Genomic DNA, 26939 nt, shown 5'->3' on the forward strand with positions numbered 1-26939 from the left:
GGGGTTTTGTTATGGATATGTAGATATATTTTAATTTGGCCTGTAAGGACTAGCAGGCCAGCCTGACTAGGCTTCACTGTGGCGCAGCCTCGGAGTGCCACTGCCAGAGAAAAAACGGAGCACAGGGACGGTCATGCTTGCGCCTTAACGTCACTGAAACCTTGCGTTTCAAGCCAAACCCCATTCTATCGCAAATTGGCGCATAATTTACGTATTTTTATAAACCATGTTGCGGGCCTTTTTAAACTACTCGTTTAAGGTCGTTTTCAAGGCCGTTTGGTAACAAACAACCTTTTTTAGTCATGTTACCTGGCTAGCTAGCTAACATGGTACCCTTTGGCTATGCACACATTTGGATTGCACAGGAAAAACAGAAAAGGGATACAGAGCCTACTCTAAGAGATGCTTATGCCTACTCAATGTAATTCATTCTAAGGTAAATCTGAAGGGGGGAAAAAAATCCATCTGATGTTCCTTAAATTCTGTTTGGTGTCTAACTTTTGGGAGCTGTGTGTGTGTGTTGTGTGTGTGTGTGTGTGTGTGTGTGGAGGAGGGAGAGTGGGAGAGAGAGTAACGCTTCGAACACACCGACAGCATCCTTGCGCAAAATAGTACGCGGCATCATCTGGATATGTGTGCAACAAAAGTTCAACGTTCACCTTCTGCTACCATTTCTGTCAACGCGTACAGTTTGACCCCTACGTTCGATAAATCCAACGTATGCACCACACCGAATGCACTGCAACTGCCTCTGCAAGGCAAACGCAGCGTTTTCATTGGAAGGCTGTGTGTAAAGTTATCTGAAGAGTAGGATAAAGATGGTTTCATATAAACCTGGTGTTTTCCCCTTTCCTTACACAATGAAAATTCAGATCATTATGCATTTATGTTCCTTACTACGTTCCTCATGCCCAATCACAGGTAGGCATTTGGATATGAGTAAATCAGTTATTTTCTGCAGTAGCCCTTTCTGTTATACAGTAAAACGTGCAGTGTCTCCCCTATACTAAATTTTAGCAGCGCCGGGCCGTCACTGCTATATAGTTGCCACCATTCCACTAGGGGATAATCTAAAATTCAAAAAATGGCATGGGGTCCTCATTTGATTTTATGAGTCACTCAGATGGCATGACAACATTACATAATCCATGGCAAAATGTGTAGAATTGCAGGAAGTTAGCTTTAAAACAGCTAAATTGTCTCTGCGGCCTCTACAGTTTGCATCCCTGGCCCTTCCTCCTTGGTCTAGATAGTGTCTCTCTGAGCTTGGCCCCCACAGAAACTCTGAAAGGGTTTTTTGTTTTAAAAAGCCAGAGCCAAATGCTCTTGAAACAAGGTCTCGGTGCAGTGGGTTTCAGATCAGATTAGCCCTCCGCTGTCAGGGCCTTCTGCGAGCGGCTAATGCAGTAAATCACAGCCCCCCCATTCGGGCATGCCATCCTTGAGGCTGAATACCTGTGACTAGCTAATAACCCGCTACTCAGCGCGTGTGAGCAAAGAACAGAGCAGAGCGGGGAGTGCGGTCTACCTCCCCACGAGGTTTTCCCCTGTATCGATCAGACCGAGCCACTTATACAGACAAAAGGTCTTTAGTTCCTGGTCACTGAAAGCACAAGGGTATTCCTGCAGAATAACCAAGATCCCTTTTCCCTTATTTGATCCTTTTTGGGACCTTCCCAAGCCTGTTTGTCTGTCTGCCGTTTCTTTTGTTTTTCACTTCCTGTGGTCTCCTTGATTGATTAGCTAGTGTGGAAATGAATTGGATTTCTATAATAGCCACGAGATATTCAGGCGAAAAATGCTGTCCTTTTGTGTCAGCCACCTCTAGTGGTAATGGGTTTGTTGAAGAAAAAGGGGGGTAGTGAACTGTCATTAACCCCTTGTGGTCTGTGTGTTGCAGGTTCTCATCACTGGCCCGGCAGACACGCCGTACGCCAACGGCTGCTTTGAGTTTGACGTGTACTTCCCCCAGGACTACCCCAACTCCCCGCCCCTGGTCAACCTGGAGACCACCGGGGGACACAGCGTGCGCTTTAACCCAAACCTCTACAACGACGGGAAAGTGAGTCCCATACAGTAGTTACTCAGGGTTAGGGGGTTGGTGAGGAGTTGGGTCAACTGCCTAGCTTTTAATCAACAGTTTAAATGTTGGGGGTTTGGTTCATTTCGTGAAAAATGTTTACCGTCCCTTCAGCTTTTGGCTTTCCACAAAAATATGTCTAATTTGAGTGTATATTCAGCACCAGTCTGTCCAGAGTGATCCCTCTGTGGCACCATCAACCTGTTAACCTCACAGCTTGGAGTGGAGAGAGCGAGAGCTTGATTTGAGTAGCCTTCCCTTCACACTAGTTTATTTTTGGTGTGTTGCCAAAATGAAAAAGAAGCACACTATTCCCCCCCCCCCCTCTCCCCTGGTGAAAAGCCGTGAAGGTGCTGGAGCCTGCCTCATCTGTTCTTCCTCATTAGGAAGACTCTGACAAGGAACATCTATTTTCATAATGGAAGGAGACAGCTGCTCTAAGAATTACTGTGGGCTTTCTACAGCAGAGGTAGCACTCTGGTGAGGGGGCCAGGGCAAACTGCTTCTCAGCTTTCCCTCTGATTGAGGGGTGGATGGGTAGGAGGCAGGGCCTGTGGATGTTTACCTGACAGTCATTCTCTTGTCTTCAACCCTTGATCTGTTTCTGTCTTCTCCAGGTGTGTTTAAGTATCCTCAACACCTGGCACGGGAGACCAGAGGAGAAGTGGAACCCTCAGACCTCTAGCTTTTTACAGGTGAGACAGAAATCCACTGCACTATACCTCCACCACCCTTTCTTGGGTCTGTGTTTGGTTGTTTCTGCTGTCAAAACCTGAGTCCATCTCCATCAGTTGTTGGTGATGTTTGATCATCGGCCTGTGTCTGTGACCACAGGGTGTGTATTAATAGGTGGCTGTTTTGACAGATGCCATGAAAGATCCTCCATATTGTAAAGCCATTCATAGAGTTTATGTTGGCGTGTGTGTTGTTTTTAATTATTTAACTAGGCAAGTAAAATTCTTATTTACAATGATGGCCTACCTCGGGACGACGCTGGGCCAATTGTGCGCCGCCCTATGGGACTACCAATCATGTCCGGTTGTGTTACAGCCTGGAATTGAACCAGGGTCTGTAGTGACACCTCTAGCACTGAAATACAGTGCGTTAGACCGCTGCGCCACTTGGGAGCGCAAGGCAATTCCATCTCGACACCTATCACTCTGAGCTGGGCTGCTAAGGGGTTTTATCACTAGCTTTATCGTTGACTGCCAGTCTGTAGTCTGTGTCACACTGGTAGAGAACTTGGGGCAAATCTCAAATAACACCCTATTCCCTATATAGTTCACTACTTTTGAGTAGTGCACTTGCACTATATGCGAAATGGGGTGACATGATTGTCTGAAGTAGTACACTGTATATGGAATATGGTGTCATTAGAGCAACAGCCCTTGGGTCGGAATGGACAAAAGTACCCGCAAAACACCAGTCTCAACGTCAACAGTGAAGAGGCGACTCCGGGATGCTGGCCTTCTAGGCAGAATTGCAACGAAAAAGCCATATCTCAGACTGGCCAATAAAAATAAAATATTAAAGATGGGCAAAAGAACACAGACACTGGACAGAGGAACTCTGCCTAGAAGGCCAGCATCCCAGAGTCGCTTCATCACTGTTGACGTTGAGGCTGGTGTTTTACGGGTACTATTAATGAAGCTGCCAGTGGAGGACTTGTGAGGCGTCTGTTTCTCAAACTAGACACTCTAATGTACTTGTCCTCTTGCTCAGTTGTGCACCGGGGCCTCCCACTCTTTTCTATTCTGGTTAGAGCTTGTTTGCGCTGTTCTGTGAAGGGAGTAGTACACAGCGTTGTACGAGATCTTCAGTTTCTTGGCAATTTCTCGCATGGAACAGCCATCATTTCTCAGAACAAGAATAGACTGACCAGTTTCAGAAGAAAGTTATTTGTTTCTGTCCATTTTGAGCCTGTAATCGAACCCACAAATGCTGATCCTCCAGATACGCAACTAGTCTAAAGAAGGCCAGTTTTATTGCTTCTTTAATCAGAATAACAGTTTTCATCTGTGCTAACATAATTGCAAAAGATTTTTCTAATGATCAATTAGCCTTTTAAAATTATAAACTTGGATTAGCTGACACAACGTCCCATTGGAAGACTGGAGTGATGGTTGCTGATAATGGGCCTCTGTACGCCTATGTAGATATTCCATACAAAAATCTGCCGTTTCCAGCTACAATAGTCATTTACAACATTAACAATGTCTACACTGTATTTCTGATCAAATTGATGTTAATTTAATGGACAAAAAATGTGCTTTTCTTTCAAAAACAAGGACATTTTTAAGTGACCCCAAACTTTTGAACAATAGTGTATATGGAGCAGAAAAGCTGTAAAAAAAATAATTAAAAAATAAAGATATTTGTCCTCTGAATGGGGAAGGGAAAGAGTCTGTTTCTGTGGATATTGATCTGGCAACAAGCCTAGCTAGAGTCCTTTAGAAATGGTTCCCTTTTCTAATTCCCTCATTTTCAGGGTTGGAGAGTTCATAGAGATGTCTCCATTGATTATCATTCTAGTTGGTGTCTGCCAGATCAATAATGGAAATAGCAGGCTGAATGGCGACATGGTGGAGTCAAGTCAAAATCAGCCGGCCCTGATATTGGTCCTGATATCTAGTTGCGGTGAGCAGGTTGGGGAAGGGTGGGGGCTAGGAGAGGGTAGAAAGGTCACCAGGGTCTGAGTTAGTAGACAGGGTCCCTTGGCAGTCACACAGTATCAATTTCTTCATCTCCACTGATGGTTGAGGAAAGGATTGGGGTAATCTAGATCTATTGTTAGGCGGACAGCTACTTGACCGTCAGGATACATGCTGAGTGTTGTCCAGCTTGGCCTGGCAGGCGTCCAGCTAGTGTCTGGCTCTGTGGTTAATATATGCTGGGCGGTGTGATGGAGCGAGCCGTGTACCCAGTCTCCTTGAGACAGCCCGGGGTATTAATTGAATTGTTAATAAAGATATATTGAAGGAGGGTGAAAAATCATGCTTTTGTCTGACGCTCCCTTAGTGTCCCCCATGCGTTCTGCTGCGTTGCTCATTGTGGTCTCTGCAATGTTCTCACCTATCCCCCTGCTTTTGTCTCCTCCAACTTTTCTTGCTCTCTTACTGCTCTTGCTCCCCCTCCTCTCTCTTTCTCCCCACACACCCCCTTCGGTAACCTTCCTACAAGTGGCTGTTAACCTTCTCTCTTCAGGTGCTGGTATCGGTGCAGTCTCTGATCCTGGTGTCGGAGCCCTACTTCAACGAGCCGGGCTACGAGCGCTCACGCGGAACCCCCAGCGGCACGCAGAGCTCCCGCGAGTATGACGGAAACATCCGTCAGGCCTCCGTCAAGTGGGCCATGCTGGAGCAGTTACGCAACCCCTCGCCTTGCTTCAAAGAGGTGAGCGGTTAAATCTCTTTTGTCCCTAACCCCCCCCCCCCCCCGCCGCCGCCACCATGCTATTAGGCAATCCAACAGTGGCTCACCCTTTCGTACATACAATTAGGCTACCCCGCAGCTTTCCTGGCACCTCAACCTGGCCCACGCCAGTGTTTTAATGGCCCTCAATTCTACTGTAGTATCGTTCTTTGTAATGACAAAGCATTACGCTCACCATGCTCCCTTGTTACAGTAGCAACCAGCCTCTGCACACACAAAAAAAACGGCAGATAAAGCACAATAAATTGTCTCCTGTGGGACGATATTAGGACCGTGGCAGATAATAAATTCACTGTTTACTATTTCCCAGGTAGATCATATCGCTCGTTTTTTAATTTCCTCCTGTCCTTGACACGGGCCGTGCAGGCTGATAGCGTGGCAGATAGCGATCAGTCACCAACTCTGCTTAGAGGGAAGGGGGGAGGGGAAGATGGTGCGTAGAAAGAGGGCGGGGGGGTAGTGAGAAGCGTTGGGAGGGGAGGAGGGCGGGGGTCTAGGGAAAGAGTGAAGCAGAGGGAGTTTGGGAGGGAGAAAGTAGAAAGAGGAATGGGAAGATGGAAGGACAGAGTGAAGCAGAGGGAGGTAGAGAGGAATGGGAGGATGGAGGGACAGAGTGAAACAGAGGGAGGTAGAGAGGAATGGGAAGATGGAGGGACAGAGTGAAGCAGAGGGAGGTAGAGAGGAATGGGAAGATGGAGGGACAGAGTGAAGCAGAGGGAGGTAGAGAGGAATGGGAAGATGGAGGGACAGAGTGAAGCAGAGGGAGGTAGAGAGGGATGGGAAGATGGAAGGACAGAGTGAAGCAGAGGGAGGTAGAGAGGAATGGGAAGATGGAGGGACAGAGTGAAGCAGAGGGAGGTAGAGAGGGATGGGAAGATGGAAGGACAGAGTGAAGCAGAGGGAGGTAGAGAGGAATGGGAAGATGGAGGGACAGAGTGAAGCAGAGGGAGGTAGAGAGGGATGGGAAGATGGAAGGACAGAGTGAAGCAGAGGGAGGTAGAGAGGAATGGGAAGATGGAGGGACAGAGTGAAGCAGAGGGAGGTAGAGAGGAATGGGAAGATGGAGGGACAGAGTGAAGCAGAGGGAGGTAGAGAGGGATGGGAAGATGGAAGGACAGAGTGAAGCAGAGGGAGGTAGAGAGGAATGGGAAGATGGAGGGACAGAGTGAAGCAGAGGGAGGTAGAGAGGGATGGGAAGATGGAAGGACAGAGTGAAGCAGAGGGAGGTAGAGAGGAATGGGAAGATGGAGGGACAGAGTGAAGCAGAGGGAGGTAGAGAGGGATGGGAAGATGGAGGGACAGAGTGAAGCAGAGGGAGGTAGAGAGGGATGGAAAGATAGTGTGGGGGCGGCGGGAAAGAGTGAAACAGAGGGAGGTTTGGAGGTAGAGAGCAGTAGAAAAAGAGAGGAAAGAGGTGTTTCTAATGAATTCCTCCTTGCTGGGGGGGCAGGTGTCAGCGTCTCATACGCCCCTGTGTGGGTGCTGCTGTCTGATGGCGGGAACCAAGGGACCACAGACAGATCGACACCGCTCCAGTTTGGCTCCTAACGTGCGATATCTAATCACTCACACTGGGAACAGATAGAAGTCAGCCTCTGATATTCCACTCACTCTGTTGCTTCTATCTCCTCTGTCACACTGTAGCTCATGGGAGCTTCATGACACGGCAACAGATAAACTTCTTCATAATGCCATTGTCATTGGCTTTGCTTCGTTGTTCACCTGTGTGTGTATGCACGCACGCACACAGCCAACATCGATTAAAATATTGGATTCTGGTAATGTAGTCCTGGATGAAAACACGGAATTAAATTAAGATCCCAGATGCTTGCTGCTCTGCCAAGCAACCTCCGCTTTGCCAAACAGTAATGTATTTTCCGGTCTCTCTCTACCTGCAATCAGAAAAGAGAGGACGTCTGTCTGTGGGTCTCAACCTGAGCCTCCGGACCAATGTTTTCCTTCAACTAGACATTATTTAGCAGGCCGTCAGACGCTGGTGATTAGCCCTGTTAGCTGGCCAGGCTGGAGAGACAGAGTGGGGATGTGGCATTTTGGAAAGCACTGCCATGTCCTTTCTGTCATTTGTATAGAGAGACCGGGAGGGAAGCCAGACTGAAATATTATGGAGGCTAGTCCAGAATCTATTGGCCCCGTGTTACTCCATTTTATAGATCTAGAACCATACCTGTCTCCCCCGGAAAAATAGATGTACGGAATTACCTAGAGAAATGCATCAAACCAGGAGAACACATTGACAGAGAAGAATCAGATGTATAGTTTGGGGAATAGTTCAAAACAATTGGTCTCTGTGTTTAAGTTGATCTATTGAGGTAGAGGTACTGTTGAAGTACCTTGTGTGTGTTCCAGACACACAGCCAAACCCGTGTCACCAGCTCCCAGTATTATCCCATGCTCTGTGTAGAAGAGGGGCGGTTTCTTTTTCGGGTCCCAGGGACAAAATGGTCAGCATGGTATAGCAGCCGTTGTAATAAAACAGGGTTCTGACATCAGTGGCTCAATATGAAATGGACCATGGGAGCTGGGAAAACCAGCATGCCTCTACAATACTGCCCGAGTGCCCTCCTGAAATTCAATTAGGCTCATGTGGCACTCCTGAGTTGCCCTTTTCCCGTCTAAGCCCATGGCGGAGACAGACGGAAATACTGTCCGCAAACATTGGCGAGCTCTACTGCCCTACAAAGGCGAAATGTGGAAACGACGAATTTGGTCACAAATATTTTGATCTGTTGTGATGGCCAGGTATATTGTCTGATTTAATGTGGCATTTTGTTTCTTGACACAAAAAGAAGCCAGTCGATCAGAAAACATCATGAAGTACCAGAAATTGCTTTCTGTCAGATTCTGCAGTCACATTTTTTACCTACTTTGCCTTTGTAGGAAGTATAGCCGTGGCACACGCATACAGTACTATCGTCTCTGTTTTGATGGTGCCCCGAGCTCAGCCTGGTCTCTTTCCGAACTCAGGTGAACCGTGAAAGCGGTGACTCCATAGACATTTATTTTTGTGGCCGGGGGATTATGTGTGAGATTTCCAAAGTTTTTATGCCCTATTTATAGTCTGAGATGGAGAATAAAAAGCAACCTTGAATAATGCAGCAGGAGATTGTCAGGTGGTATTAGGAACAACAGGTCGGCCGCTGAAATATAATTCCCAGTGTGTGTGAGAGCCGAGGGGTGAGTAGGTTATTAGGGGAGGCGGTGCTGCGGGTGACATCCAAAACCCACCCCTCCAAATCTCAGGAAACCAGTGTTTTCTCTCCTCAGGAGCTTAGCGAGACCGACACCCCTGTCAGGCCACACAGGGATGGAGCTCATTACCACAGGGCTATCCACTGTTGTGTGGCAAGAGTACCACAGTATGAGTCATAATACCCATGAAACCTAGTGGTCCACCATTATTTTTTTCCCCCATAGGTGATTTTAGAAACACTTCAAATAAGGGCTGTGTTTCGGCTTACCCTGGCTTGACGTTTTCATAACCCTGTAAATCTCTCCTGGACAAGGTGACTTTTCATAACCCTGTAAATCTCTCTTGGACAAGGTGACTTTTCATAACCCTGTAAATCTCTCTTGGACAAGGTGACTTTTCATAACCCTGTAAATCTCTCTCGGACAAGGTGACTTTTCATAACCCTGTAAATCTCTCTTGGACAAGGTTACTTTTCATAACCCTGTAAATCTCTCTTGGACAAGGTGACTTTTCATAACCCTGTAAATCTCTCTTGGACAAGGTGACTTTTCATAACCCTGTAAATCTCTCTAGGACAAGGTGACTTTTCATAACCCTGTAAATCTCTTTTGGACAAGGTGACTTTTCATCACCCTGTAAATCTCTCTTGGACAAGGTGACTTATCAATATATTCGGCTCGATTTAAATAAAATGCTAATGTGGCTATCATGAACTACAAATGCCATGATCTGGACGAGACTGCTGAATGGAGGCAAAGGTAAGAACCTCTGGATTAACTATATAATGTTAGCTACATTTAGTCATTTATTCATTACATTTAGTAATGAATAAATTGGCAAAATGTCATTAAATTGACAAGTCTGTGAACTGTCTCCTGAAAGTTTGTTTTAATTGACACTACCTGGGGCGGCAGGGTAGCCTAGTGGTTAGAGCGTTGGACTAGTAACCGGAAGGTTCAAATCCCCGGGCTGACAAAGTACAAATCTGTCAATTTGTTCTTAACTGACTTGCCTAGTAAAATAAAAATAACAAAGGTAGAGATGTGCAGGAGCTTGCAGGGATTTGTAGTCTTGCATGATGTCTACTTTGATTGATGCTAATTATCACTTTCGAAACTGAGTAAACACAGCCGAATATATATTGATTAAATTAATCTTGTCCGAGAGAGATTTACATGGTTATCAAAACGCCAGACTAAGCCTACATGAAACACCGCCAGGGTAAGCCCACATAAAACACAGCCCATATTTTATGTTTTTCTAAAATCCCCTATGGGAAAAATGAAAAACGATTGGAACCATTTCCTTGTTTGACCGCCTGATTTCATGGCTATTACGACACTTCCACTGTGGGGCTGTATGGTCGTGAAAAGGGGTAAGTTATGGAAACCATTAAGAGAGGAGCGTGTTCTTGTCCTGACCTCTACCAGCCCTGACCAGGTGTATTATACAGTGTGATTGATTCACGGTTCAAGGACCTTCCAGAGCAGATGGAGCTAGCTTCCTTGCGTGTTCATTTTTCATGTAAACAAGAGGAGGATGCATCAGTGGCGGGACCGCGCACACGCACACTGAGAGAGAGCAGCTCGCACACCCTGTCAAGGAAATTAGTCATTGTGTTGAGCACACTCCATTACGGTGCATTATTGATGGGTTTTAACAAGACACCTCTGCCCAGTGGGACCTATCGAGGCTGGGGCGTTGACTCCTCTCCTCTCTCTGTGTAACTTGCTAACCCAGCACAGCCTGGTTGAGAATACTGCTTTGTAGTCTAGCTGGAGGAGAGATAAGGCTCCTGTGTTGGGTTTCGTGACTGAGAGATGGGGAGAGAAAGCTTGCCCGGTTTTGGACACACACACGGAGCAGGGAAAGCCAAGATGTGCCACAGCCACCGGGGTTTCCATGGCTACGCTGGGAAGGAAATTGATCATTGCCCTAATCTCCCTCCCATGGCCCAATTCTGTGGCAGCGACTGCTTGCCTCTGCAGATGGGAAGCGTGTCAGTCAAAAGTGACGATGGGGGCTTTTAAAATGTCACTGTTTAGTCACCAGGATCTGTGTGACTGAGTAGGACCTTGTCTTTGGCAACAGGGAGGGATTCTACAAGCGTGCCACTGAGCGTCTCCTCGTCTCTGTCAGGATGACGCGGTGTCCGGGGCGATGATTGACAATGCTGACATGAACACAAACACATCGCTGGACTCGTTGTGTCTGTCAGCGTAAATAAACCTGAGCTGTCTTTCCATCCAGAGGCCAAGCCATGCCATCTGCCGTGCCGCCTTTGCCCATTTGGGAAAGGAGGCCATCGTTCCCCTCTGCTGTGCCCACCCCCGCCTCAGTCCCAGCTGTAGTCACACACACTCACTCCCTCTCCCAAAGGCGCCGAGGCGTGTGACTGCAACTCCGAACACAACAAATCACTTTGATACTATCGCAACAAAAAAATCGTCAATACCGGTACATGAATTACTGCTGGTCTATGCTCACCTAGAATGAATGGGGAGGGGGGTTCAAGACTAGGCTTGAGACCACCTCCCTAGCAGTTGACTATGGAGCAGATTTTAGTTCTTCTACAAAAATATATACGTTGTCTGCAGTTGAGGCCAGCTGGACGTACTGCCAAATTCTCTAAAATGACGGAGGAGGCTTGTGGTAGAGAAATGAACATTAAATTATCTGGCAACCGCTCTGGTGGACATTGTCGTGGTCAGCATGCCAATTGCACGCTCCCACAAAACTTGAGACATCTGTGGCATTGTGTTGTATAACAAAACTTTACATTTTAAAGTGGCCTTTTATTGTCCACAGCACAAGGTTCATCTGTGTAAATCATCCTGTTTAATCAGCGTCTTGATATGCCACACCTGACAGGTAGATGGGTTATCTTGGCAAAGGTGAAATGCTCACTAACAGGGATACAAACAAATTTGTGCTCAACATTTTAGCGAAATAAGCTTTTTGTGCGTATGGAAAGTTTCTGGGATTGTTTTTTCAGCTCATTAAATATGGTACCTACATGTTGCGTTTTATTTTTGTTCAGCATAGATTGTCTTACACTTACCTTCTTTGGTACTTTAAATGACGCTGAATATAATACAGCTAATTAGCCATGAAGTCATTGTGGATAGGCGCGTATTAGCAGCGAATTAGCAATTACCTTATCGTATATGCACTCCCAATTTGGTAAGATTTCATTGATTGGAAAGGTGAAAGCAATACGATACATGCATAGTGGACACCAATCCAGTCACATAAGATCAGTGATCAATGGCAAGTAAGAAATGAAGTGAGGATGCATTTTTAAGGTAACGTTACTTGAATGAAGCCCAGCTAATGACTTACCCCATAATCTTCTGCCTGAAGTAGTGATTTTTACCCCTCCAGAGGTTCCTGTTCTCTACTCGGAATGAACACTGAGAGGGGAGGCTGAAGTTGAGGCTAGACGTGAGTGGGAGTATTTACGATGCTGTAGTCAGTGTAGCAGACCTGAGCTCGCAGGGGAGCAGACCTGGGGCTGAGTGAGCATACAGCAGACGGGATGAAAAAATCAATTTGAATGGCCACAGCATGATTCATACTCACCCTTGACCGCTGTGTGTGTGGAGCACATGGAAACATGCACACGTCTGCCCTCTGGAATAATGAGTGGACGGCAGCTCACCTAAAAGGTCACTTAATTTATCTAGAAATGGAGCACACAATCAACAGACCATGCCAGTGTGTGCGTATGGGCATTTGTCTGGTTGTAATTGAGTGTCTCTCACATGGATTGGTAATTTGTCAAGACGCCCTGTTCTGATGGGTAACGTGATCCATGTTCAGTGACTCTTGGATATGTACACAAGGCTTTTCGTCCATACCGTGATCGATGTGTGTACCGAAGTCACACTGCCCTTCCAACACGAAACGCCCCTGGGTACTTAGGCTTTTAGAAACGCTCACCAATTCAAAACGACTATGTTAAATGGAGGTCTCCCACATAACGTCAGGCCTAGATCTGCCTTTCAATATAATATATTAGATGGTATTGGATTTTAATCCTCAGTGTTCTACTTTATCCACTGGTGACACCAGCACATGATTTGGTTGCAACGATTGTCTTATTATAAAAAATAAATAAATGTATAATGACCTGGCCTGTGTCCCATAATGTGCCTGTGTCCCATACAGAGCCAGCCTCATAATCTGAGATTTTATATTTTTTTCTGTAGTTACCGTTTAACTCAGGTGTTCACCAACCAGACTGTTTGGCTAGCTGTTTTTCTTTAGCCTTAAGCGGCACGTGAGTTTCAAGTTTGGGGGGGCTAATTTTCACAATTTTTTTTTTTAAAAGCACCTTTTATAATAAAGCGTTCCATGCATCATCGCATTTGCCGACTTGTGTGTAGATTGGATGGTCATAATTTAGGCTAATAATATAACTCAATCACTGTTTGTAAAAAAATAAAAAGACCGTTCAATGCATGGCTGAGCGGGTAGTGGAGTAGAGTAGACCTAGGCTATAGGCAACAGTAGATCAGATGCTCTTCTTGGCCTTGTTATAGACACCTTTCATGCAATTCTGCTACACTTTATATGACTGGAGACATCAGAATAATCTTCTTAATACAACAATAATTACAGAGTAGCCTACTCTGCTGACACTGACAGAGCAATACAAATGACGTAATAGGCCTACGAGAAGGGAAGCCTACAATATGACATTAATCTAACCTGGGGGAGGAAATTAACTTGGGAGTGGCACAATTAATAAAAGTCCCTTGATGGTAGTGACTGCCCATTACTGCTTATCACTTATTTACCATTTATTCACATTTCAGTTGTGTACATTAGATTTGTTTAATTTGATTTAGTTTGTTATTTCACTCCAAGTCATCTCTAGAGAGCTGCTGCTTATGGTGTCTGACAAAATCACCTTTTTAGTAATTCTTCAAAGTAAATAAGGCACGTTTGACTGCTTAATACCAACTATCAATCACTAAGATCATGTATTTTCAGGTAGACCTTCCAAAGCAACTGCTCTTATCCCTCTTGATGCCATTCTTCTCTCACACTCTGTCTGCGCAATAACCTGACATAGCATGCGTAAAAGAACCACAGACCAGACCAGTAGGCACCCAATGTATTATGGTCATTGTAGTTAATTACCAAGTTTTCTGCCCTAAACTATGTAGAATATTGGCCTGTTGGAAACTACAACTCCCTACTACATCGCATAGTTGGGGCTTGTTTGGATTTATCTATAGAGAAGGAAAAAGTCATGGAATTCAAATAATTGAACCAATGTCAATTAGTTGTTTTAAAAACTGAAAAATAACCGACATTACGGTTAATCGCTCAGCACTATTAGATTGTAGACTTACATGGTCAAATAATATTGATTCCGTTGTAAAGATGGGGAGAGGTCTGTCTGTAATGGAGAGAATCTGCTTTTTTTAACATCACATGCAACCAAACAAGTTCTGCAAGCTCTGGTTTTGTCGCATCTTGGCTATTGCCCAGTTGTATGATCAGGTGTGGAAAAAAGAACCTAGAAAAGCTGCAGCTGGCCCAGAACAGAGCAGCACGTCTGGCCATCAAATGTACACAGAGGGGCGTATGTCAATAACATGCATGTCAGTCTCCTGGTTCAGAGTAGAGGAGACAATTACTGCATCACTGCTGGTTTTTGTAAGAAGTATTGACATGCTGAAAGTACCCAAATGTCTGGGCAAAACATAGCGCAAACATGTATACGTACCCTACAAGACACGCAATCAGGGGTCTCTTCACAGTCCCCAAGTCCAGAACAGTGGCTGGGAGAAGCTTTCTTTTCTCATTTTAATTATGTAAAAAAATGTCATATGTAGTGTTCTTAGTTCAAATTTGTGTTGCTGTTCTTGTCCATTAGAACGTGACAAAATAACGAACACTATGTTTTGTGTAGATCCCAGGAAGAATAGCTGCTGGTTCTTCAACAGCTATTGGGGATCTGAATTTTTTTTTAAAATAATGACAGAAATCACTCTGCTTATCAGTTCATTTGGCGTAAAATTCTTATACATAACCAGCATCTCAGGATCTGTGCAGACCTAGAGAACTCAGTCAAGGGAGACGTCATAGCACTTCTCCTCCAAAACATTTTCAGTGGAGAGATGGCGCTTCTGTTAACGCTCCACTTCAAAGCAGCCTGACTGCAGATATCCAACTCCCTTCCCAGTCAGTGAAACGAGCAGTTCTCTTGCTGCTTCCCGCTGCAGAGGAGAACTTTCAGAGGTTATGCTTTTCTTCACAACATCCTGCTTTTTCAGCTTCATAAACTTACCAATTGGGTAGGGAGAAGTTGGGGCAAGGTCCTTACTATCTGGGATCCTTGGGACATACCTACCCCATTGAAGTTGTCATTTTAAAATTGTAAGGGTTAAGGTAGGGGTTAGTGGTGTAGTGTAGGGATCCCGGATAGCACTGACCGTTACGGCACCTGGAGGGGCCTGATCAGAATTTTGCGGAAAAAATACATATTTTCACTGCGCTCACCATTTGTCCTTTCCAGTATGAACCATGGGAAATTTAATCCAAAACTTGCTGGCTCTCATTTCACTATTCCATCATCTGGGCCTTAGGACAGCAGTTCAGTTGAAGAACAATCGGAAAATTTGAATTATATTTTCATTATGGTCATTTTCATTATCCAGTGTGTCATGGATGCAACGTCTACATTTCTCAGCATATTTCAAGCATTCTAACTAGGGCCCAGAGATGTTCCTGGTCAGGTCATACAGACAGAAAAAACTCCTAAAAACGAAATGGCTATAAACTAGAGATGAGTTTCAATAATGAGGACCTGCAGGTGCATGTGTTGCATGTTGTTTCTGAGTCTCATGGCTGTGTTGTAATCCCCAGGTGATACACAAGCACTTCTACCTGAAGCGGGTGGAAGTCATGGCGCAGTGTGAGGAGTGGATCGCAGACATCCAGCAGTACAGCAGTGACAAGAGAGTGGGCCGCACCATGTCCCATCACGCTGCTGCGTTGAAGGTAAACAAACACTATTCATCTACAGGAGACCTCGCATTGTATCAGAATTTTGTCCTTCTCCACAGAAGTGAATACCCCATCCCCCTTTCACTTATATGTATACACACAGTCCTGGTTAAGGAAGTCTGAATTGGTTTCTCAGGAGGAGAGTGACATCCCTGGTGTTTTATGCATGGTGGACAGGCTTGATTCATGCACTAGCCGGCTTCCCCCTCTTGACAGTCTCGAGGCAGCCATGGAGGAACAGATCAGGGACCTGCGTCCTACTTCCCTAAGCTCACTGGCAGCTAGACTCCGTTCCTCTGGCTTTTAATAACCACAATTAATACCCAGTGTAAATAATCTCCCCGACACACTGATAAAAGACAGAGGGGCCGCAGCACAGTGCTGTGGAAGCACTCGGTGCTGTTTTTAAAGCAGGGCTACAGAGGTCTGTGTAGTCCCATTACCTTCATGGTTTTTCCTCTTGCTCCAGAAAACAGGTTTAGGTTCTGAAACGATGGGTTTGTTTTGGTGCACATTGTTTTGTTTTTTTGGTAAAACATTTAAGGTAAAGTGCTGGAAGTGGTCATTTTTCATTGGTTTACTGTATGCTCTCGTCACAGAGATACTCTGATTTGGCGCTGAGAAGGCAACTGGAATGGATTCATGTGAGCTCAAGAGTATTTTGGACAAACTTCAAGCTACAATATGTAACTTTTTGGGCGACCTGACAAAATTCACACAGAAATGTGAGTTCTTGATCTGTCATTCTCATTGAAAGCAAGTGTAAGAAGCGGTAGATCTGTTCTATGGGCACTACTTCTATGCTTCCTTTTTTAAAGTTTTGTTTTTGTGTCTTTTACTTTAGGCTTTGTACAACAGCTGAAAATACTATATTTTGTTTATAGAAAATATATTTAGCTATGATTTAGATCATACAATGACTCTCTATACTACACTTGCTTGTTTTGCCACAAACTGAAATTAGGCCAACATTTTAGCAACCAGGAAATGGTGAAGTGATTTCTACATTGTGCATCTTTTTAAATGAAGGGCTTGAAATTTGTATTGGTTTGGAAGAGTTTTTAGAGTTCACAGGCCTTGTCATAACTGTGGGGTAGAGTATAAATCAGTTTCCTTGTAAGAGCCCATGTTTGTACTTGCCCCATCACAGCAAATAGTAGCTCTGAACTGAGCCCTGTGGTGGTAACCCTGTGTCCTCTGTCCCTCTCCCCCATTCAGAGGCACACGGCCCAGCTACGAGAGGAACTGCTGAAGCTGCCCTGCCCCGAGGGCCTGGAGCCTGACGGGGAGGAGTTCTCAGAGAAGAGTGCCGCCCTCATGGTCAAAGAGCTGCCCAATCAGGATGCGGAGAAGCCAAGCGGCAGCCAAGACGCCCCCTGCAGTGAGGGCCTGCTATGAGTCCTGCCCTTCCCTGCACCCCTCCACCCTTAGCCGCGGCTACTCCTCCTCACGACTATTACTATTGTTATTAAATAGACTTTGAAGGCTTCGAAGCACAAGCCACCATTTTGTCAATATTTGTATGTAAGAATCTAATTATGTAATAGCTGAAAAAATAGGACAAAGAAAAAAGATGAGAATGAAACTGCATACAAACCAACAAAAATAAGACAAAACTCCGAACTATGCTATGCCCTTAAGGAAACAGTTGACAAACAAATTCTTTTATTTACCTGTAAAAGTGTAAACTTTTTGTGCTTTTTTTTTTCAATTGTGAATTAACCACTGATTGGTATGTTATTAAACTTGTTTATGTATACATAATGACAGAGGGAATCACAGAATATATAAGGGAACTAGCATACCTTTAGAGAATGTTTAATGAATGTTAATTTCAACAAAAAAAATTGACTGTTAGCGCAAGAACAGTTGTAACCAAGAATGTATTGGTCATTCTTTAAGGATACTATTTAAAAGAACACATACACTTTCCTGAATTTGAGAAATCTTCTGGTTGCCCATTGATTTCTACAGGATCCTGTAAACTTCAATAAAGGCTGAAATGGACGTTCTTAATTGCTATGATTACTTACCTTTTTTTTTTTTTACAGGCTGTTGAAAAAAATGCACACTTTTTTTTTTTGCCCCACTAATTCAATGCAAGTTTAATAAATGCAACCTGTTTTACTTTGCCCCCTATATATACACTGATCTGATTGTGTAGATGAGTGTATGTAAGATGTGCTTGGGATATGTATGTGAATGCTTCTGCATGTGTATGCGATTGTGTGTGTTAAACAATTCTCATAAGATGCCAAGCTGGCATGTGCCTTTTTATCTACATTGACATCAATACCACCAGATACTTTGAAAGAGTTTATTCACTGATTATTTGACATTTCTACACACATCATTCCACTGTTTGGCTAAAATCCCTTCGTCTATTTTAATTTGATTCCAGTAAAAGATAAAGCACTTCCTACTTTACTCCATCCCGGTTCAGTCACATACTCCTTTTGGTAGGACATTAAATGGAGCTTGAAAATGTTTATTGATTGTGCGAATGGTTCTTTCTGCATTTTTGAACAACACTTGGAATCTCTGATCTAAAAGTATATATAAAGGAAAACATGGTGCCAATCCACATAGGCGCATGAGCTGCTACTGTACAGTCAGATGAGGCCCAGTGCAGGGAAACAGGCTATCTACTGTATACGAGTAACATGTTTAGATATACTTTTGTCTTTGCTGGTACAGTTTTTGGGTTGCCGATTGTTTCCATTGCTAGTTTGGCCTTCCACAACTGTCAGTCCTCTGAAGGTAGAGCCTTCCTAACCTCCTTACCATAAGATAGATGAGCTCATATTCAGTGGTGGAGAAAGTACCCAGTTGTCATACTTGAGTAAAAGTAAAGCTTCATATAAAAAATGACTCAAGTGAAAATCAAGTAAAATACTACTTGAGTAAAAGTATTTGGTTTTAAATTTGCTACAGTACCAAAATTAAAAGTATAAATAATTTCAAATTCCTTAACCAGATGGCATGAGTTTCTTGTTTTTTTATTTTTATTTACGGATAGCCAGCGGCACACTCCAACACATAATTTACAAAGGAAGCATTTGTGTTTAGTGGTCCGCCAGATCTGAGGTAGTAGGGATGACCAGGCATGTTCTCTTGATAAGTGTGGGAATTGGACAATTTTTCTGTCCCGCTAAGCATTTAAAATGTAACAAGTACTTTTGGGTGTCAGGGATAATGTATGGAGTAAAAAGTACATTATTTTCTTTAGGAATGTAGTGGAGTTAAAGTTGTCAAAAATACAAATCGTAAAGTACCGATACCCCAAAATACCTACCTAATTAGTACTTTAAAGTATTTTTACTTAAGTACTTTATACCACTGCTTATATTGGCTTTTGCATTTTACTATCATAATGTAATTACCAAAGTCAACATCCAGCTTGATGTAGTGTGAATCATGGCTGGCTGTATGTTGTGCTAGGTGTCTCCTAACCAAATATAATTAATACATCTCAACAGTTCTATATGAAGACTGTGCAACATTGAGACTCACTGAGAAGACTCACCTTTTCCTTTCTTGCTATCCCTTTCCCACAATGAACTCTGCCTTTGGGAATGACTGACAAAACTGCTGTACAGCGAGCTTGGATACACGGATTATGGTGTAGGATGAAGGAGAATAGCACGGTGGATGTGCTTCTGTGATTTAGCCCCCCACTATGCAATTTTCATCCTATGCTTTAAACCTCACAGTGAAGTAGAGGGAGAAATGCCTTCTGGAAAATGCATTGAGTGTAAAGCGCCATTTGGAGAATCTTTCACAACATGGTATGTGACAATCCTATGGGCTACAGAGTACCTACAGCAGGGTTTGAATGAATTGTCGGGAATCAATCCTAATGAAACACTTGAAATGTTGAACGGTGAGTTTGATGCTGTTTGTTTTTGTCTCATTTCTTATTGCAATATATTACCTTTTCCAAAATGTTTTGATAATTGAATTAATGTACAATTGTTTCTAGGGCACTGGTTTTCATTGTACATTTTTCCTTCTAACTTAAACCATCTTTTGTATTTTACCAGTAGATTGTGTTATTCACACAGCCCCTGGTTTGTTATAGGAGATGGTAGCCTCACTCAGCTTTTGGTGGTGTGGTTTGGTATCATTTAACCTTGGCAATGAAACCTGGCTAGCTATCTGCCAGTGTGCACAGACTTGCTTTCAAAGAAAGGTACTCTGTTTTGAAAGAGCCAAGCTCAGCCCTTTCCTGCAGGACTGATGAGGTAATGTTTCATGGCCTCTCCAAAAGTAGAAGAACAAGCTACAATAGGCTTCCAAACAGACATAATTCAGACTGCAACAATGAAAGTCAACATCTCCCTTATCTCCCCAAGCACGAACACACCTTCCTTTGTATACATTTATAGAGCAGTAAAAAACACGGGTGTCTGGGGATTTTTTTTTAAAACAATTTCTCTTCACACTGCTCTGGCAATCAATGTGAGAATAGTATGCGTGTTGGAGCTTTGGATGTATGGTTTGGTAGCCTGAGCTTCAAACAGCATCTGCGCACTGCAGGTGTCAGCTGTTGTCTTTAACAGCAAATCTTTTGTTTGTTTCCCCTGAAAGAAAGTCTTGAAAATGACCTCTCATCAGTTGAACAGTGGTGTGTCCTTGACAGCTCTTTAAATTGGAAGCATGCCTCTGGAAAGGTAAATCACAGCCCTATTCACCATGGTCTTTCTTCCGTTCCTCAAAGCCACTCCAAAGAGCCTGTGAAGAATTCCATGACACGCTCAAGCACACTTCTCTTAAATGTAATGCACAAATAGGAGGAAAGGGGAGATGGGGAGGGGAAAGGAGAACGAGTGGTGGAGAAAACAAACCTTAGACTAGAGCCTCCCATGCTTTGAGAAAAACAGCCGAGAGCTCTATCAATGCGCCATGCTGGCGCTCTGAATCATTTTGATGTTGTTTTTGTCTCATGTCAAACAGTAGGCTTACTCACTGGCTTTATCTCCAGGAGCAGCATACCGTACTAGAGTCTCACTGGAGTAAACCACTGACAGTGGAGAAGAAAAGGTCAGCCAGCCATGGGATCATTTTCATTAAGAGTCCATGTGACTTAATGCCCTGCTCAAGGAAATATTTTGTGAGAAGCTCTGCACAAGTAAAGGCTATGACTGTAGTAGTCCTTTCATGATAATTGTTCATTAGTGGTGATGTTGTGGGGTCATGTTCATCACTACATCACGACTGTTCTCATCCCATGAAAGAGCAAACAATAAATGTAGGGTAATCAACCTATTTCAAGTACAATCCCTCCTCTTGCTCCCATTTGTGGCACAGTACTACAGGTTTTGGTGGGGATAGACAGTGCCTCACCTGCATGCTTCTAGTGAATTCCTGTAACTCATATGCCTCTCCCTAAACGTTCCTTCTGCGCACACACACACAAACTCCCTCTGGGAGCCACTTAGCATGATCAAGATAAATCACCCATCTGATTTTTATAAAGAGGAGAACCTTCCAATTCCCCCCAGGATCCTACAGAAAGATGACAGATTGGCTGAAAGGTATAAAGTCAAATGCTCAAAGCGTTATGACACGACACAACCCATGTAGTCACCTGAGTCGTAATTCAAAAAAAGATATATATATTCATTACTATTGGTCTTCCAACCACTCAACCTTGAAACAAAACAGATACAGAGATGCCAGTTTCAGCTAGGGACAGTTCCTTCCATTTCCATTATATCATTTTTGGTTTGACCAGTGATTATCTGGCATCTGTGCTCTACTCAATAGAAAATAAGATTACATTTCACTAACACATTTACACTAGCCAGATCACAGACAAAAAGGGAAAATAGCCATGGCCCATGTGCGAAGCGCACAAGTGACTGCTATGCAAGTTCATTTAGCTAGTATTGATGGTTTAACGAGAGATCAGCTGGCGATAATCTGGTGGCTATCGATGGTTGCAATAGGCCCCAAAGTTTTAGATTGAATTTTTAGGGTATTCTTAGGGCTGGTTTCCCAGACATTGATTTAGCCTAATCAAATCGTATTGGTCACATACACATGGTTACCAGATGTTATTGTGAGTGTAGCGAAATGCTTGTGCTTCTAGTTCCGACAGTGCAGCAATATCTAACAAGTAATTTAACAATTCCACAATAACTACCTAATACACACATCTAAGTAAAGGGATGGAATAAGAGTGGACAAATATATGAATGGGCCATGACCAACCGACATAGACGAGATGCAATAGATGGTATAAAATAAAGTATATACATCTGGGATGAGTAGTGCAAGATATGTAAACTTCATTATTAAAGTGCCATTAATAAAGTGACTAGTGATCCATTTATTAGAGTGGCCATTGATTTCAAGTCTGTACAGTATGTAGGCAGCAGCCTCTCTGTGTTAGTGATGGCTGTTTAACAGTCTGATGGCCTTGCGATAGAAGCTATTTTTCAGTCTCTCGGTCCCAGAGAGACTGACCTCGTCTTCTGGATGGTAGAGGGGCGAACAGGCAGTGGCTCGGGTGGTTGTTGTCCTTGATGATCTTTTTGGCTTTCTTGTGACATCGGGTTCTGTAGGAGTCCTGGAGGGCAGGTAGTTTGCCCCCAGTGTTGTGCAGACCGCACCACCCTCTGGAGAACCCTGCGGTTGTCGGGGGTGCAGTTACCGTACCAGGCTGTGATACAGCCCGACAGGATGCTCTCAATTGTGCATCTGTGGAAGTTTGTGAGGGTTTTAAGTGACATGCCACATTTCTTCAGTCTCCTGAGGTTGAAGAGGTGCTGTAGCTGTTGCGCCTTCTTCACCACACTGTCTGTGTAGGTGGACCATTTCAGGTTGTCCGTGTTGTGTATGCCGAGGAACTTGAAACTTTCCACCTTCTCCACTGCTGTCCCGTCTCTGTGGATAGGGGGGGTGATCCCTCTGCTGTTTCCTGAAGTCCATTATTATCTCCTTTGTTTTGTTGACGTTGAGTGAGAGGTTGTTTTCCTGACACCAGGGAGTACAGGAGGGGGCTGAGCACGCACCCTTGTGGGGCCCCAGTGTTCAGGATCAGCGAAGTGGAGATGTTGTTTCCTACCTTCACCATCTGGGGGGCGGCCCGTCAGGAATTCCAGGACCCAATCAAACAGGGCGAGGTTGAGACCTGCACCAGCAAGCTTAATAATGAGCTTCGAGGGTACTATAGTGCTGAATGCTGAGCTGTAGTCATATTAGTCATGGACAAAAAAGCACTGTCAATGGAAATTCTCAGTTGAACATGCTTTTTAGTCAAGGACCAGGCTTAATCTTTGTCTGGGAAATGGCTCCTTGTCTAATGGATTGTGTACAATATCACAGGACTCCTGATGCACTGTTTATCCACTTGTAAAACTGGTAGGGCTAATAAAGCCATTATGATACTACTTACACTACCAGTCAAAGGTTTAGACACACCTACTCATTCAAGGGTTTATCTTTATTTTTACAATTTTCTATATTGTAGAATAATAGTGAAGACATCAACACTATTAAATAACACATGGAATCATGTAGTAACCAAAAAAGTGTTAAACAAAGATAGTGAGGTAGTCACCTGGAATGCAATTAGCAGGTGTGCCTTGTTATAAGTCAATTTGTGGAATTTATTTTCTTCTTAATGCGCGTGATCCAATCAGTTGTGTTGTGACAAGGTAGGGGTGATATACAGAAGATAGCCCTATTTGGTAAAAGACCAAGTCCATATTATGGCCATATTAAGAATAGCTCAAAAAGTAAAGAGAAACGACAGTCCACCATTACTTTAAGACATGAAGGTCAGCCAATCTGGAAAATTTCATGAACTTTGAACATTTCTTCAAGTGCTGTCACAAAAACCATCAAGCGCTATGATGAAACTGGCTCTCATGAGGCCTGCCACAGGAATGGAAGACCCAAAGTTACCTCTGCTGTAGAGGATAAGTTCATTAGAAATTGCATCCCAAATAAATGCTTCACAGAGTTCAAGTAACAGGCACATCTCAACATCAACTGTTCAGAGGAGACTGTGTGAATCAGGCCTTCGTGGTCGAATTGCTGCAAAGAAACCACTATTAAAGGACGCCAATAAGAAGAAGAGACTTGCTTGGGCCAAGAAATACAAGCAATGGACATTAGACCAGTGGAAATGTGTCCTTTGGTCTAGAGTCCAAATTTGAGATTTTTGGTTCCAACCACCATGTCTTTGTGAGGCCCGATGTGGGTGAATGGATGATCTCTGCATGTGTATTTCACACTGTAAATCTTGGAGAAGGTGTTATGGTGTGAGGGTGCTTTGCTGGTGACGCAGTCTGTGATTTATTTAGAATTTAATTTACACTTATCCAGCATGGCTACCATAGAATACTGCAGCGATACGCCATCCCAACTGGTTTGGGCTTAGTGGGACTATCATTTGTTTTTCAACAGGACAATGACCCAACACACCTCCAGACTGTGTAAGGGATATTTTACCAAGAAGGAGAGTGATGGAGTGCTGCATCAGATGACCTGGCCTCCACAATCCCTAGACCTCAACCAAATTGAGATGGTTTGGGATGAATCGGACTGCAGAGTGAAGAAAAAGCAGCAACAAATGCTCAGCATATGTGGGAACACCTTCAAGACTGTTGGAAAAGCATTCCAGGTGAAGCTGGTTGAGAGAATGCAAAGAGTGTGCAAAGCTGTCATCAAGGCAAAGGGTGGCTATTTGAAGAATATCATATATAAAATATATTTAGATTTGTTTCACACTTTTTTGGTTACTACATGATTTCAAAGAAATTCCACAAATTAACTTATAAGGCACACCTGTTAATTGCATTCCAGGTGACTACCTCGCTACCTTTGTTTAACACTTTTTTGGTTACTACATGATTCCATATGTGTTATTTCATAGTTTTGATGTCTATATATAATTCTACAATGTAGAAAATAGTAAAAATAAAGAAAAACCCTTGAATGAGTAGGGGTTCTAAAACTTTTGACCGGTAGTGTACATGTCAAGTCCTCCCATATCTCCAAAGGGATGTAGGGTACAGCTTAGGGTTCAATTAGGGATAAAGAATAACATTTTCAAAATAACTGTATTACGTCACTAACTGTCCATTTTAGTTTTCCACACAATCACCACTGAATATTTGACTATCTAAAGTTTCATAGATTTTTCCTTAATCTATTTATGCAAACAATGATCTGAGAGTACTATGAGGACACAAAATATAGGACAGATCAACATGTGAATGTCATCTCTATTGTAAAAGGTTATGACCCCTGCCGCATTAGACGGTCTGGGACCAATCCCAGGGGCAGCAGCTCTGATTTGGAGATGCCTACGCAGCACCACACCCTGCAGCCTTATGTCAGTATTCCTGATGGGACAGAAGGAGAGCGTTAATCTTGCCCTTCAGTTAAATGCTTCGGGAGTAAAGTAACAAAATTCATTTGTAATTTAAATGTTCAATGCTTTCCATCTATTATGTTACTTAATGATGATAGCCCCTTGAATTTCTCAATCAATCAAGAAAGATCACTGCTGGGCTCTAACATGGCAACCACCTCACTCTCTCCCACTTCACTCTCTCCCACTTGCCTAGTTTAATAAAGGTTAAATATTATTATTATTTTTAAAGGAACAATTGAGGCCTGGACAAATATACTTGAATCTGTAATGAACAATCTCCGCTAAAGCCCCACACATACAGTACAAACCAATTATATATATTTATTTAGACTTTTGTTACTTTCTTTCCATTCAGGCCCACAGAGAAGAGGTGGTACGGGAAGGGGATCTTTGGTCTTTGTAGGGGGCTGGGGGAATGTAAGTGGAGACTTAGGATGAATGGGGAGGGGGACTGATAAGCAACCTTGGTTGCTGGGTGGGATGGGTTAGGAGGCAGGGTTTCTTGGTGGGAAGGAGGGAAGATACGGGCACTTGGATGGGGACTGAGGTGGGAGGGGTTATCTTTGTATGCATTTATTTGATTGTTTATGCACCTGTAACCCCCCTCTGAAAAAGACAAATGACAAAACTAAATCAAATGTAGGAGTATATTTGTTATTAATCCATGGAGAGTACCTTAATTCTGCTAGGGTAGAGGAGGGCCATGTTGTCCCACAGTAGAGCGGTGACGTCCCTCTCCCTCTACTCCTCCAGGGGAGGATGACAGGAGTGACATCTCTGTAGGGTCCCAGTGACTCCCAGTCGTACTGCTGCTCAGGATACAACAGAAGCAGGGTCTGTAGTGACACCTCTAGCACTGAGATGCAGTGCCTTAGAATGCTGCGCCACTCGGAAGCCCTTATAGACTAGACTGCGAGGCCCCTATTTACACTGACCAGCCTGCAAGGAACCTTTATTATAAACCAGCCTGCGAGGCCCCTATTTACACTGACCAGCCTGCAAGGAACATTTATTATAGACCACCCTGTAAGGTCCCTATTTACTCTGATCAGCCTCCGAGGAGCCTTGCACATAGACTAGCCTCGGAGGCTGTGGGTGAAACTGCTAGCTTTGAGACCCACTAACCTTTAAAGTAACTGTCCAGTATTTCCATATTTATATGAAATATGACCTTTAATTAATTACAATATGAAGGAAATAGTTTTTCTTCCATTTTTTTATTAAGTATGTTAAAAATCATATTTTCTGTGTTGGAATGGTGTAGGTGTATACCAACAACAAAATGGTGTGGGTGTATACCGTCCAGCTCATCCCACTCAGAATGACATCAGCTTCTATGAGGAAATAGTAAGCATTTATATTTACTGTTTATTTTTACTGTTTTCTCAAATTTATGCTTTGGCCACAAATACGAGTATGGGACGAGTCAACAACATTATTTGGGTATAGAGTGGTAAGGAGGAGGATCTCTGCTGACCCTTTGTATATAATGAAGTATATATGAAGTTTGGCAATGAGGAAACTAGCATAGTTCACCTAGCCAGCTAGTTTTGCCAGAGAAAACCATGGAAAAACTAGTTTGAGCCTTAGTGCGCCCACATAATTCAGGATACAGATTGTAGTTTTTATGCCCTGATATCAGGAGCTGGTGACGAAAAGTTTGAGCAAATAATTCAGAAAATGAAAGGCATAAATCAGAAAACTTCAATTTAAGGAGAGCAAATCGATATACATTATTATTATTATACAATCCTGAAATCAGCAGAGATTGTAAATATTAAAACAAAGCTTAAAACGCTGTT

The 26939-nt window shown here is 43.5% G+C and overlaps 1 protein-coding gene across 50 annotated transcripts in view; it reads left to right on the forward strand.

Moving 5' to 3' along the window:
- Positions 1 to 18235, forward strand: part of LOC110502424 (dual E2 ubiquitin-conjugating enzyme/E3 ubiquitin-protein ligase BIRC6) — a 141982-nt gene extending 123747 nt beyond the window's left edge. For 48 of the 50 annotated variants that reach the window (XM_036959768.2, XM_036959775.2, XM_036959783.2 and 45 more), the window contains 5 exons: positions 1901 to 2062; positions 2698 to 2775; positions 5285 to 5473; positions 15606 to 15740; positions 16965 to 18235. In XM_036959768.2, coding sequence (XP_036815663.2) covers positions 1901 to 2062; positions 2698 to 2775; positions 5285 to 5473; positions 15606 to 15740; positions 16965 to 17144 — 744 coding nt within the window. In that variant the 3' untranslated portion in view covers positions 17145 to 18235. Of the gene's footprint in view, positions 1 to 1900; positions 2063 to 2697; positions 2776 to 5284; positions 5474 to 15605; positions 15741 to 16345; positions 16472 to 16964 lie in introns of all 50 variants that reach the window. The other 2 variants (XM_090216829.1, XM_090216833.1) reach the window with 1 other exon arrangement.
- Positions 18236 to 26939: the final 8704 nt, after the last annotated feature.

Source organism: Oncorhynchus mykiss, chromosome 23, assembly GCF_057628025.1.
Source record: "Oncorhynchus mykiss isolate SJ-2025 chromosome 23, ASM5762802v1, whole genome shotgun sequence".
NCBI classification, from domain to species: Eukaryota; Metazoa; Chordata; class Actinopteri; order Salmoniformes; family Salmonidae; genus Oncorhynchus; species Oncorhynchus mykiss.